The sequence below is a fragment of the Diabrotica virgifera genome, chromosome 10 (assembly GCF_917563875.1).
Source record: "Diabrotica virgifera virgifera chromosome 10, PGI_DIABVI_V3a".
In the NCBI taxonomy this organism is placed as follows: Eukaryota; Metazoa; Arthropoda; class Insecta; order Coleoptera; family Chrysomelidae; genus Diabrotica; species Diabrotica virgifera.
Genome location: NC_065452.1, coordinates 11,971,665 through 11,987,261, shown reverse-complemented (window position 1 = coordinate 11,987,261; position 15,597 = coordinate 11,971,665). Strand labels below are relative to the sequence as shown.

Genomic DNA, 15,597 nt, shown 5'->3' with positions numbered 1-15,597 from the left:
CAGAAACAATCTACTTAAAAAAATTCTATCGGTAATTTTCTACAGTAGATAATTCTCAGTATAATTTTAATCTGATTGGACAGAATTAAACACGTGATCAAATATCTTACTATACGATTGGAAGTTAAAATCATTAAAAAATAATCTGAATGAAAAAAATTTAGAATTAAGAGAATGTAAAATAAATAGATTAGAATTTGTCAAAGTAGTATCATATAAATTTAGGAAAAATATTTTGTAATTTTATATTTCTATACACATTTTGTAATATTTTACAAATAAGTTTTTTGTGATGTTATTTTTAATAAATCTATAAAATACTTATTACGTTTTTGCATTTTTTGTTAAATTATTAATAACAAAAAATAATGGTTATTATAAAATATACTAAAATGGTTATAAAACTAATTACCTACATATGAAGTTAGTTGAAATTTATAAATACCGCCTAGTGTCAATAATGTTTAATACATACAATAAAGGTTGAAAATAAAATAAATTAAATAACAAAATACAAATTTTGCCAAAAATTCACAAAGGGACGAAGATGTGGCAACGTCTCACCTTCACATAAAGATTAGAAGCATGTAATTTATTTAAAGCTTGGGAGGCAATTCGTATGTGACCTTTTTAGCGACAGGTAAGAAACCCTTTTTCGGGAGGCATTTCATATGCGGCCTTTTTACACACGTGGACCAGTTCGGCAGTTCGCTCGCATTTTGGTTAAACAGGTGTATGAGTTCACTCACGTTTTGACTAATCAGGGATTCGTGCACGATTAACCCTTATTCGCGGATTCACTAGTACTTTTAAAGTAAACAGTGTTTGTTTCACGTCACTGGAACCCAGATAGAAATGTCCAAAAGAATAATATTGGTGTGACGTACGGGGTAGCACAACCGGTTTGTATGCTATGGGTAATGTCACCGAAGAAAGCAAATGTACCCTCAACGCGAGGTGAGTGGCACTCGATATACAACTTCACGCTTCAATGGGCAGTACTGGAAGAGAGAGAATGTACCCTTAACGCGAGGTGAGTGGCACTCGATATACAATGTTACTCTTCAATGGGCAGTAGTAGAAGAGAGAGTTTTTCTCCCTCGCAAATGTCCGCAAGTACAATAATTGTCTGTATTGGAAGGGATGAAATTAAGTAGGGATGTATTAGGTACTACTGGACAGGACAGGGTTGGCTTTGTTATTATTGTAATTATTATAGATTTGATACAGTAAGAAATATAATATTATTTTTTACATGTGAAAAATTGAACAATACCGCATCAGAAATCGAAAAATTAGTAAGTTGCGTTATATTTGGTACGCACTATATTAAAGTACATTAAATACTTACAGTATACATTGCTTTTAAGAATACTACTTTTTACAGCTCTTAGTTGAGTGATTAAACAAGTAGATTTCCAGAAAAATAGATCCTAAATTTAATACTAACAATCACTATTATTTCGTTTTTTAAAATTTCAATTGATTGCTTTATATGTATTTATACTTTTTTATTTATAGTGCATATCCTAGAAGGTTTCTTCTGTTTTTTGTCGACACTTAAGTCAAACCTACTTTATACTTCCAATTTTAAATGAATAAAATTGACATGAATCACAATATCCCCGGAAGCGCTTTTTTCTTTATGGTAACAATTTGTGCACATTTGGCACACATCGACATCTACTTCTATGGGGGGACATTTCTAACACTTATTATTTGGTTACTACAATCTCTAAATTCGTCGTACAATCTACTTAGAATATATCAGGGTCAGTATACTGTCTGTTCCAATAATTTCCGTTATACATCCAATCTTCTTGCTTCGTGTATGGATTTATTCCCAGGCTGAACCACCTAAAGGGTAGAAATAAGTATTAATAACAAGAACAGCATGAAAAAACAGACATCACAATACTGTTGTATGTCTAATTTATGTCATGTCACTTGTGTTGTTTGTCTAATTTATGTCATGTCCTCCCTCCCACATCACCGGTCATGTCACTTGTCATGAGGTACTTGGGAAAAACATCGACACGCAGCCGTGTGATGGATGACCGAAGTTATCTTTAACGTAAATTTATCCTGTAGTTAAGTTATAATCCACGAATTGGTGTGATGTATCATATTTAACTTAACTACTTGCGTTATTTCTTGACAGTTCTTGAGTTATCTGATATATCAACTGTCACTTTATAACGCGACGTTAAACCTAAAGTTATGAGATAGCTTTGTAGTTATGTAACATAGGCGCCCATACCTATGGACAGAGGGGGGCCGTGGCCCCCCTAGGTTCTCGGGTGCCATAAACTGTTATATTGTCATCCAAAGTGTACAAAATGTAATGTGCAACATCTTCACGTTTGGCCCCCCTAAAAAATTTTATATGGGCGCCCATGTTATGTAAGGATATGTAAAGTTAGGTTCATCTTTTGACTTGTTTTTAGACAGAAATCAAGTGAATTTAGAAGCTAATAATTTAATAGTTAAGAATAGAAAGGTAATACAATTTTAAAAATTATACAAAAATCAAATTGAGAGATATAAGTTGAAATTTTATTTTAAGTACCTACTGAGCTTTCTATCCAGAGTTGCCAGATGATATTTTATAAATCCCCCACTTAGAAACTGAAATTCCCTCAAATTGAAGCTCAAATACCCCAAATTTAAATTTTTGCCGCATTTTAATAAATTAGTAGTCAAATGAAGAGAACAGTAAACTGAAATTATACTACTTATCAACGAGGGCCCTGGAAATAATTAATAGTTCCTATCATCTTCGATTATATGGGCGTATAATATACAGTTCTATGTACATTCGCAAATTTAATTTACCATGACCCCTTAAAATCCTCCATAATTTTCAGCCCCCAAAAAATTCCACTACAATTTCTGCTTAAAAAAATTTCTCTAGACGCTTTCAAATTACCCCAAAATTGTGGGAATATACACCAATCTGGCAACCCTGTTTCTATCTACCGTTTGAAACACCACCGAACCCGAACAGCTGTTTGCTGTTCAGCACTGTTCGGTCATCGACGGTGGCCGACGATGAGTATTTACTTTTACGATCATCTATCCATCCTGAGGCATGTTCCGAACAATCTCTCACGTTCACTCCAACTTGTACTATTTCTACAAAGGTTCTCTTTGTTACGTCAAACTTTGTTCCTCAGATGTTATTTCTAATATAACGTTTAAAAAATAACTATCTCATAACTGTGAAGAATACATCACACCGAATTTTACCTAAATAGTTATGGGCATCGTTATACCTGAGAGTAATCTTAACTTTAACTCAAACGTTAAAGATAACTTCGGTCATCCATCACACGGCTGATTATAAAGGAGCCTCGTGTTCAAATCAATAATAAAAATTGTGTTCTAGTGTAAATCTGTTTTACTAGCTTAAATAGACAACAAATACAAATACAGAAGATACACTTTGATTGCATACTCTGTATCCTCACCATGGAAAAAGAAAACAATATTTTACTTCCTTTTCTGGGTGTGTTAATCACAAAAGAGGATACACGATATGCAAACAAAGTTTACAGGAAAGCAACCCACAACAACAGATACAAATTACCAGTCAAACCACAACGTGTTCTTCTTCAGATGCAAATCCGCTAATGGATGTTAGCGATCACATTTTCCATTAACTCTCTATTTCTTGCAATATGTATCAGATATTGTATGTCGTTAATCCCTGCCCATCGCCTTATGTTTCGAAGTCAGGACATTTTCTTGCGCCCCATTCCGCTCTTACCTTCAATTTTACCCTCGATTATAAGTTGAAGGAACTGGTATTTTTTATTTCGCATGATGTGATCCAGATACGCCTTGATTGTTTCGAAAAGTTGGCGTTCTTGGTTGATTCTTTTAAGGAGATCTACATTTGTGACTTTCGCCGTCCATGGTATCTTTAGGATACGGCGATAAAGCCACATTTCGAAAGCTTCTAATCTGTTTGTATCCCTCGTTTTGAGTGTCCAGCCCTCTACGCCATATAGCAGCGCCGACCATACGTAGCACTTAGTAAAAATTAGTCACAGTTGAAGATAGAACTCTGAACAGGTCAGTACCTTCGTGAATTTTACGAAAGCTTGTCGAGCTTGCTCATTTTACTTCCCTGTCCGATGCCCAGTCTTCAAAAAGCCACGTTCCTAGGTATTTAAAATTGCTCACTATTTCAATGGACTTGGTATTCAGTGTTACGGTGAAGTTTTTTTTAAGTGCATCCAAGTATCTTTGGTCTTTTTGGTATTAATCTCTAATCCCATTTGCATACAGGGCCTATTTTACCACAAGGCCCGTGAGGCACCTGCCTCGGGCCCGCATTTTAATAGGGCCTGAAAAGATCACCACAAAATTTCTATTGCAATAACAAAATAAATTTTCAAATTTCTTTCATATTACTAACGCGAAATGATATGATACCTATCTAACAATTAGAGTCATATTCATAAACCATAAACTGTTCTCCATAAACAATGTTTAATTGTTTAAATATAAATTTTCTTTGCAGTCCCTGGCCAAATTATTAAACGCACTATAAGATTTTATAAAAAATGTTAATTCTAAGGTGATACTAAATTCTAAGGTGATACTATAGGTTTTTTGTATGTACCAGACACAATGTATGTTATTTGGTTGTCCATTTAATTGTCTATATTTTATTACAAATAAAACATCATTATTATTCACCAAATATGTATTTATTACACCAGGGAAATAAGGCAAAAATATACCATGTTCGGGACACTTGAGCAGCCAGGTTGCAAATGGGTTTTTTGGGTACATACTATATACCTAATATATTATAAATACAGAAATGCCCGTCACAGTTTGGACGAGAAATTTAGTTATTAACAAATAAGGGTCAAAAATAAGAGTTTTTTCGTTTAAATCGATACAGGTAAAAATAGGGTAATTAAATGTCTTATTTATAATATTTTTCTTTTAGTAGAAGAGCCAAGGTTTAAAATAGCTTTTTTGAATTTTTTCCGATTATTTGTTGCTTCGGATATTGCAAAATAAAAATAAAATTTCGAAAATAAAAAAATTGCTATAACCTTTGCGAAAATGAATGTAGGACTTTGATATTGCATGAAAAGTTGAGTCAAACAGTCCATACAATGCACAACAAATTTTAAGACGGTGCGTCAATTAGTTTAAATATTATTAAATTTGTTTATCCCAAAGAGCTTCTTTTTCGCAATGTTATTCAGGAAATAATAATGATACAGCAATTCTGTGAAAACAACATGAAAGAATAATAGTCATATTTTCAACGCATTTAAAAAAAAATCATTAAAAAGTCATTTTTATCACTCAGAAAACATTTTACTAAAATAGAGTCATTTTTGGCTTATAAACAATTTGAATAACTTTGTTAATATTGACTTTAGGCTAAAACTACAATGGAATTTGAAAAACTGGTATTTTTATACGAATTTTCAAAGAAAAGCCTAGGTTAATTACGGTCAACTTTAGCCACTTTTTTTATTTAATTGACGACTACTTTGTTTATAACAATTAAACAACCTAACTAGAGCCATTTTGAAGTTGAAGATATATAGATTATGTGTAAAAGTTTGAGTAAACTTTGAACCTCAACAGAGTGGTTAATAAAGCCTTAAAAATGGCGTCCGAACAGAATTTATTCGTGGTCGGTGGAGGGGAATTACTAAAATAGGTGCACTCAAAAAATGAAACTGATTCTGCAAACATATGCTGCGATTAATATCGCTGGAACTTGTTGATGGCTTTTGATCATAATTTTTTTAATTTGTATGTACTCGTAATCTTATAGAGTACGTTATGTACACACAACCCCACCTAACATTACAAAATGTTAGGGGGAACTCCCCTCATCACTCAGGGATATGAAAAATAGATTACGACCGATTCTAAGACCTACCGAATATACATATATAATTTCATAAAAATCGGTAAAGCGGTCTCGGAGGAGTATGGAAACTAACACTGTGACAGGAGAATTTTATAGATGTAAATATATAGATGGCTATTAACAAATAGAAGTTGGTGATAGAAGAGTGAAAATTAAGGGTTGTATGTATTTTTTAATTCTACATCATATAAAATTGAGGTAGATAATTTTGTCCAAAAAATAAAAAATTGTCAGGGGGGCAACCCCCCTTATAACTTATGGGTATAAAAAACAGATTAAAACCTCTTCAACGTCCTACAGGATAAACGTGTAAAATTTTATAAAATACGGCCAAGCCGTTTCGGAGTAGTATGGTAACTAACACTGTTACAGGATAGTTTGATGTATATAGAAGTAACTGCGAATTAAATAATAAAAGTGGCTAGCTTTGAACCTAATTAACCTAGGCAAGCATTTTTTCTGAAAATTCGTATAAAAATACCAGCTTTTGAAATCCTAAAGTAGATTTACTCTATAGTCAATATTAACAAAGTTACTCAAATTGTTTAGAAGCCAAAAATGAATCTATTTTACTAAACTTTTTTCGGGGTGATTAAAACGACTTTTTAATGATTTTGTTCAATACTTAAAATATAAATATTATTCTTGCATGTGGTTTCCACAGAATTGCTATGTCATTATTATTTTCTGAACAATACCATTGCGAAAAAAAGCTCTTTGCGATAAACAAATTGAATAAAATTTAAAATAATTGACAAATCGTCTTAAATTTTTTTTTGAATTATATGGAATGTTTGACTCAATTTTTTGTGCAATATGAAAGTCTTAAGGCAATTTTCGCAAAAGTTATAGCATATTTTTTATTTTTGAAATTTTAGTCTTGCACTTTCTGAAACAAAAAAGGATCGGACCAAAATTCAAAAAGTGCCATTTTAAACCTTGGCTCATCTACAAAAAGAAGAATATTATAAATAAGATATTTAATTACCCTGCTTTTACCTGTAGCGATTTAAACGAAAAAACTGCCATTTTTGACCCTTATTTGTTAATAACTAAGTTTCTCGTCCGAACTGTGACGGGCATTTTTGTATTTATAATGTACTTATTAGGTATATAGTATCCAAAAAATCAATTTGCAGCCTGGCTGCTCAAGTGTCCCGACAAAAACCTTATTTCTCTGGACTATTATTAACTCTCGAAGGAAATCCGAAATAACGACAATTAAATGTTAATAGAGAGTTATTGCCACCAGCAAATAAAGGATCCTTTATTAGAGGATACTTTAATAAAAGACAAATACAGGACGGGTCTAAAAGAGTGGTATTGCAAACGCAGTTAAGGAATCTTTTATTTTGACAAATGACATGATATATTTTTGTAAATATAAAAATAACCTATAAAATTCCATTTGATGATAAGATAAAAGTTAAAATAAGATAATTGAAAAGAGTAAAACGTTAAATTTAATTATTTTGTCATTTAAAGATGTTTAGACAACAACTTATATTCCATAATACTCATCGTTCAATAATATGGAAGTGCAATTGGAAATACCTACTATTTTAGGAGTTTTTAAATACTTTTGGATTATGGGTATATAAAATGGGGAATTTCTGCAGAATATATTATTAGGGAATAGTGCAACTACCTATGACACCATTGCAGAACATTCAGACAGAAGTTGTGTTTTATAATCAATCACAAACCCCTTCAAGAATTGTTATTGAAAGAACATTTGGTATTTTGAAGAGACTTCCCATTTTAACATATGTAATGAGATGCAAGTTACCTTTTGTTCAAAGAATAATATCAGCTTGTTCAGTTTTACATAATATTGCAGTAGATAATAGAGAAAACGTTGAAATACTGGCAAATGAGTGTGCTATTGATATTGATATAGAAGCTGTGGCAGTACATTTTCAACCAGGAGCTAATCTAATGCAACTAAATTGTGTGTGTGTTTGTTTAAAAATATTGTTGGATATTTAAAGCTAGCTTTAATTAATTTTATTTTTATTGGACTGCAGTTTGTTAATAAACTTATAAATAAATATAAATATTATATTGGTGACTGATTTTAAGTATTTTATGATCATTAGCAGGTTTTAAATAATAAATTTATAAATATATACTGCTATTGGCGTTTGATCTTTTATCGTTTAAAATATGTTCATTGTTCATTAAGATTCATTATGGCCCTCTCTTTTCACCTCTGGATAACTAGTTATCAGGAAGTTTATCTGACAAGATACTAATAGATATCTGGCAGAGAAAAACTTCCCGTTAACTAGTTATCCGGAGCTGAAAAGACAGATACTAAGGATACTGTTATATAAACTTCCCAATAATTAGTTATCTGTAAATGATAATACCTCTAATATCTAATCTGTCAAATAAACTTCCCCATAGACAAAAATATAATAGAAGAATTAAGCTTTATGGTGGTTTTTTATTAATTTTTTTGGCAGTGTTTAAATAAACAAACACTGATGGCATGAAATGGATCACGAATCACGAATAAGGAGGTTCTAGGAGTAATGAAGAAAGAATTGGAGATTGTGTTTACCATTAAACGCATAAAACTGCAGTATCTGGGACACATATGAGAAATCAGCACCGTTACTCCCAGCTGCAGTACATATTGCAAGGCATAGTCAAAGGTAAGAGAAGACCCAGTAGATGGAGAATATCAATGGAACTGTTTAGAATTGCAGCTAGCAAGGTTATGATTGCTAATATGATTTCCAACATTCGAAACGGATAGGAACCAAAAGAAGATGGCATGAAAATGAAAGTGTATTAATACTTTTGATTAAAAACTTTATAGATTCTAATCTATAAAAGACTAAATTTTCAAACATAAATAAGTACTTAAACCTTTGTTTTATTTTGTTAACCTAACCTGTTATATACCTGTTGAATTGAACTCTATTTTGAATCTAGAATTTTAACAAATCCTAACCTTCTTTAAAATTTATTGAAATTACCTCTTATATCTATAATAAATATTTATTTCTATACAAAAATGTAAAATATATTGAGTTTAAATGAGTTAATGATAATCTATGTCTGATCATTGTAATTAATAACACTTTAAATTTATTTACATAATATTCCTTTTTACAACTTTTTGTAATCACTCAAGCTTCAATAAAATGTTCTTTTTTATATTCCTTTGGGTCAAAACATCAATAATCTATATCTGAGAATATTACTTAGAGTTTTTTTTTAATAAATAAAACCCAACATACAACTTTAATGATGAAAGTTAATCAAATATCAATCCCACAATAAAATTATCAATCAAAAGAAACGACAAGATAAATTCAAAATACAAGTGAAGTTAGACTTTTCTTCACATTTTTGACACGTTATGTCGAAATAAAGGAACTTTTATTAAAAGAAGGGCGTCCTCGAATTTTCCTTAAATACAGGCGGCCTGTATTTTATTAAAGGACAAAAATAAAAGACGCAATACTGCGCACGCTTATATGTCAAAATAAAGGATCTTTTATTACGGGCCGACTTAAAAGACGTTGGCAGAGAGATATCGAAACCCTATTTAACATCGTCCTTTAATAAAAGATCCTTTATTTTGACATAAATAACCATGCTTACATGTCAAAAGTGTCAAAATAAAGGATCTTTTATTACCAAACGACGGTTTCGATATCTCTCTAATAACTCTCTAATATTTTGTTGAGCCACCTTTAGCCGATACTAGAGCTTTAATTATGCGCGGCATACTATCAGTGCGCAAACCTGTACGATTTCCTGCATTTGAGGATGATGGTTGCACACATAAATTATTCTTTCTAAGAGCTGAGTTTTGTTTATGATCATATCTTTAGCTACTTCTGTTTTCTTTTACTCCCAAAAGTTTTCGATGGAGTTCATATCGAGGCTATTACCCGGCCAATCCAACACAAGGATGTTTTTTTCTGCCAAATCTGATAAAGTTTCTGTAAAGCTTTAACAGACCATGCTGTATGGCAAGGAGCTCCATCTTGCATAAAATTTAAAACCAGTCTTGTACTGGTCTTGCCGTATCATTCATTTTACTACGTACAGACGTCCAGTACCCTTGCCGATAATGACTGACAAAATTATCACTTTTATAGGGTGCTCCACAGCATTTTTTTTTATTGTTGGCAGGTCTGCACATATTGTTGCAGAACAAAACCCAGTTTTTGCGTCGTCGTCTTCGAGAAAAGCTTCATCCTTTCTGTGTTGTTCAGACTCAGAGGCGTAGCTACCGCCGTATCAGCCGTATCAATTATACGGGGCCCCCGACATTCAGAGGCTCCAGCGTAACATGTCCAAACAAAATTCCATTCAGAAAATTGAACAAAATATTCTACAAAATTATTTTACTAATAAAACGCTTTGAACAGTGTATATTGTATGGATATCGACATTTTCGTGAAATGGGTTCTTTATCTATATATAAATTACATGTATGTACAGGTACCTATCTATTTTCTGCCTCTCGCCTTTCTATAACTACAGAGCTTTTTTGTTTTTAAACTACTTTTTATTGTCTATTCATCGTTGGCTGTGTGTGAGACATTGTATAACGTATAATGCCAAATTGGAATATTTGTAATCGCTTTAGCTTTGAACATTTGAAACATTGAAACACTATATGTATTGTTTGCGTATATTTTCGTATAATCTGTTCTTTATCTATAAATTATATTTAGGTATACCGGTCGCACGCCGTTAAAGTACAGAGCTTCTTTGTTTACCTTCATTTTCAATGTTCATTTACCCTTGGCTTGAAAATACTAAACCTGTTTTAAAACAATGAGTCTCAACAATTCAAATCTATTGTTCGATTTTGGTTTATTAGAGTTTTTAGATTTATTATTATCTATATTTGGGTGTTAAACGCAGAACTTATTAGTTCCTAAGGTTGTATTATGCAATTTGCAATTTATTTAAATTTTGCAATATACAGGGTGTTTCATTAATAATTTGAAATAATTTATCTGTAGATTCTTGGGCTCAAAATATTATGATTTAACCCAAATCACCTAGTCCGAAAATACTTCCTAAAGGAACTAGAGCTCTTTGAAGAAAGCGTCTTGTAGTTAGTTTTTTTAAATACCTCCAAAACGCTTCTATTTAGAGAAACGAAAACTGGTACGCCTATTTATCTTCCAGAGATAAATCGACTCCATAATTTGCGAATTTCTAGTACCAGTCATAGGCATCCGCTTTGGGTAGGGCAACGGTTATTTTATCACATAACTTTTTGTCTTTAACTTTTAAGCCTTTTTGACACTGGATTAATAAATTTTGAGGAATTCTAGTAATAAAAGGTACTCTTGATTTAAGTCAGTAGGATACACCGTTTTCTAGAAATGTCGATTTGAAAATTTTGTGTTTTTTTAATTTAAGAAAAATTTTCAAAAAATTATGAAAACAAAAAACGAAAACTGGTACGTTTAGTCCAGAGTTGAATCGTTTTGATCAATTTCGAATTTGTAATACCGGTCAGATGCGTCCGTTTTGGGTAGGTCAACGGTTATTTTATCGCCTCATATTTTGTGTCTTTAATTTTGAAGTATTTTTGACACTAGATTATTAAATTATGAGGTATTCTAGTACTAAAAGTTACTCTTGCTTTAAGTCGGTAAACTACACCGTTTTCTTTGGAATTTTTTTCCAAATTTTGTTCAAATTCAAAACGGATTTTTCTAGAAAACGGTGTATTCTACTGACTTAACGTAAGAGTAACTTTGAGTACTAGAATATCTCATGATTTAATAATCCAGTGTCAAAAAAGCTTAAAAGTCAAAGACAAAAAAGTTATGCGATAAAATAACCGTTGCCCTACCCAAAAAGGACGCTTGAGGGGTCTAGAAGCAAAACCAGCAATCTCCACTTTGACAAATTGTTCAGGAAAGAGAATTTTCAAATGGAGATTGCCGGTGTAGCCATTAGCGGACCGATGGAGATTGCTGTTTTTGCACAAGATATTGAGGGTTTTGCTACACAATATTTTGTGAAGTTGTAGATATGAACACAAAGATATAGATGGTAGAAATAACTCAATTTGGGGAAAATATGGAGATTGCTGCTTTTGCTTCTATACCCCTCGCTTGTAACCGGTACCTACTAGAAATTCGCAATTTATGAAATCGATTTATCTCTGGCAGACAAATATACGTACTTACCAGTTTTGGTTTTTCCAAATAGAAGTGTTCTAGAGGTATCTAAAAAAATTAATTAAAAGTCACCATCTAAAGAACTCCAGCTCCCTTAGGAAGCATTTTCGGAGTAGGTGATTTAGGTTAACCCTTAATATTTTAAGCCCTGGAATCTACATTAAACTATTTCCAATTAATAATGAAACACTCTGTATTGTTTTGTTTTATTTCATTATCTTTTATTTTGTAATACTATTGACGTCTTATGTAATTTCAGTAAACTCTATTTGTTATTGTTTTTTTCCTAATCTTTGTAAATTGTAAAACTTTCAGTGACAATAAACATATTTCTATTCTATTCTATACAAGCGTTTTTGCTTCTTTTGTTGAACATTTTTTTAGCACTAACCTCTATATACTGTGACTATGCCATATCAGTGGTGGAAAAGGGCCCCGCGACAATCTTTGATATCGGGCCCCTGTGGGGCTAGCTACGCCACTGTTCAGACTGTAGCACAATGCTAGCACCATGCAAGTTGCATACTGTATTCTCCGATTATAGTGACAAGTTGTTGAAGATCGACTATGTTGTCACAAATTAAGACAGCATCATCAGCATATCGTATGTTATTGATCAATACTCCATTCACTGTGATTCCCATCTCAGCATCTTCCAAAAACTCTTGAAATATGGCTTCCGAATAAATGCTAAATAAAAGAGGGGAAAGCACATATCCTTGTCGAATACCCCTTTTTATATGTATGGGTTTGGATGTAGAATTGTCTATTTTTAGCTGTGCCGTTTGATACGAGTACAAGTTTTCAATGCATCTTATGTCTTTTTGGTCTATATCAAGTTTCTTGAGGATCAACATTAACTACAACGTAAACGTAAAAAAAGAATTATCAAATATTATATGAAAGAGCCCAAAACACCTGCTCTGTTTAAAATACTGTAACGAAACAGTTACTTTTGGCCGACCACAATTAACGGTGACACTCGGTTGTCTGGTAGGCGGAGCCTAAATTCTATAGAATTACTCCAATATCGCGATCATGATACAATAACCCAAGATATGATATGTAGCGTTCCTAATTTCGTTCAGGTCGCGCATGACGTCACGTTGTGAGTAGATCCGTTAAATTTCGAATGTATTGCCATTATGATTGGGAGATTTTAGCTTTTAATATCAGTTGTGAAACTTTCTAGAAGTGCTGTTTTCTTTAGTAGGATTAAATATAATTATTGAGAATATATTCTAATAATAAAAATCAATCAGAAACATGATTTTTTTATTATTAGGCAACATACGTCTAATATACAGTGTGGAAGGCACTTGTAGAATAAAATAATTTCTGTCCTTGTTTCGAAAAATTATAAAAAACGCTGATACTCGTCGATTTTTAAATAAATATCTGCACTTTTTAAACACAAATTTAAATTTACAGGGTGATTCATAAAAGTCAAACAGAGTCCATAAGCTTTATTTTTAATAGAACACCCTGTATATTTTTATATTTTTAAAAGCTGCTTAACAACTTGATTTCAACTAACTATATCATGTAGGGTGAATTATGAACAATACAGGATGAAATTAATAACTATGGAATCCACTTATGGAATAAAATTGTTTGTGCTCTTATTTTAAAAATTATAAAAAATGCCGGAACAGGTCAACTTTTAAATTTAAATGGGCGCTTTACAAGCATAGATTTAGATTTACAGGGTGATTTACGCAAGTACAGCATAGTCCATGATCTTTAGTTTTAATAGATCACCCTATATATTTTTATGTGTTTACAAGCTACTTTATAACTTCATCTAAAAAAAATGTAGTATTCGGGTCCATTATGAATAATACAAGGTGAAATTTTGAAAAGGTGAAATTTTTAAATTATTAATAAATTTCGTCAAGATATTAAAAACACAAAACCAAAAAAAAAATAAATATTATTTATACTTAGTTTAGAAAATATATGTCTTTATTTAGCTAATTTTAAAAATACCATTATTATATACATACTTTACTATTATTTAAAGTATGATAAATTATTAGATAATTTCAAAATTTTATGTACCTAGGTACCTATTTAATATATTGACGAAAATTTAACCTATATAATTTTAAAATTTCATCTTGTATTATTCATAATAGGCCCTATACCACTTTTTTGTGATGAAGTTATTTAGCAAATTCGAAAAACATAAAAATATACAGGGTGTTTCATTACAATTAAAGATCATGGACTATGATAGACTTGTGTGGATCACCCCGTATATTTTAATTAATGTTTAAAGAGAGCATATCTAAATTGAAAAGTTGACGTATCCTAGCGTTTTTTATAATTTTCTAAAATAAGGACACAAACAATTTTATTCCATAAGTGGTTTCCATACACTGTAATTTCAAAATTTCACCCTGTATTATTCATAATACACCATACATGATATGGGTCGTTGAAATCAGGCCGTTAAGTAGCTTTTAATAATATAAAAATATATAGGGTGTTCCATTAAAAATAAACCCTGTTTAAATTTTAATTTAGGTTTAAAAAGCCTACATTTATATATAAAACTGAACGGGTTTCAGCGTTTTTAAAAAAATTTTAAAACAAGGACAGAAATAATTTTATTCCATAAGGGCCTTCCACCCTATATATAATACATTTATTATACACCTTGTATAATACATGTACTGACGATGAAATAAAGGTAACAATAAAATTGTAATATGTTAAATGATAAAAAAAGTTAAAGCTGCGATAGTCATGAAGCCCATCAGTTATATTTTTTTATTACTTAAGTTCTCTTATTCATTAATTATATTTATGATCACACCTCCTAAGGACTATTCAAATCTAACTATGAATATAATATTGTATTATGTATGTAGCCAGAAGCCAGAGCGCGATGTTTAGAGATGGGCACGGATGATTCTCGAAGAACGTATTTTAGTATATGAGGAACGATTATGTTAAGTTTAGAGAAGTTGTCAGATAAATTCTGAGTTGTAAACTTGTTACAAATAAATAGTCATATATAAATCCGAACCGTGGGTTTTATTTAATTATTAAACTCGCTACAATACTTATATTTCGGGAAGAAAAAAACTTGCTACCAAAGGTTTTGACAAAAAAAGATTACCCATTGTCATCTATAAACAAATAATTTCACAATACTGAAGAAGGGAAACAACAAATACATCACAAGCAATCCATAAACATTCATAACAAAGGATTCAAAGATGACAACAATATACCATATCAGAAAAATTAAAAAGTTCTATACTTTCCTTGGATTCCACTCCGGTGATTTCTTACTCTTCCGGCTCTTATTCGCATCTCGTTGTTTCTCCTCCAATCTGGTTTTTTCAGTAGCTGCGCCCTCAATATCTCCTTGTTCAAGTTTCCTTATATCGGGTCTAAGTCTCGAATCAGTGGGACATAAGGGATCACTATTCTCTATTTCATTTAAAGACATCGCAAAATTGGTAAAATTGTAGTACTACAAACAAAAAACGTATATGC

The 15,597-nt window shown here is 31.6% G+C and overlaps 1 protein-coding gene across 1 annotated transcript in view; it reads right to left on the bottom strand.

The window, feature by feature from the left end:
- Positions 1–400: 400 nt before the first annotated feature.
- The window catches only part of LOC126878533 (oxysterol-binding protein-related protein 1), a 159,361-nt gene continuing 144,164 nt past the window's right edge, over positions 401–15,597 (bottom strand). Inside the window, exons 8-9 of the mRNA XM_050641293.1 lie at positions 15,366–15,574; positions 401–1,860 (exon numbers count right to left, since the gene is read on the bottom strand). Coding sequence (XP_050497250.1) covers positions 1,758–1,860; positions 15,366–15,574 — 312 coding nt within the window. The 3' untranslated portion in view covers positions 401–1,757. The remainder of the gene's footprint in view (positions 1,861–15,365; positions 15,575–15,597) is intronic.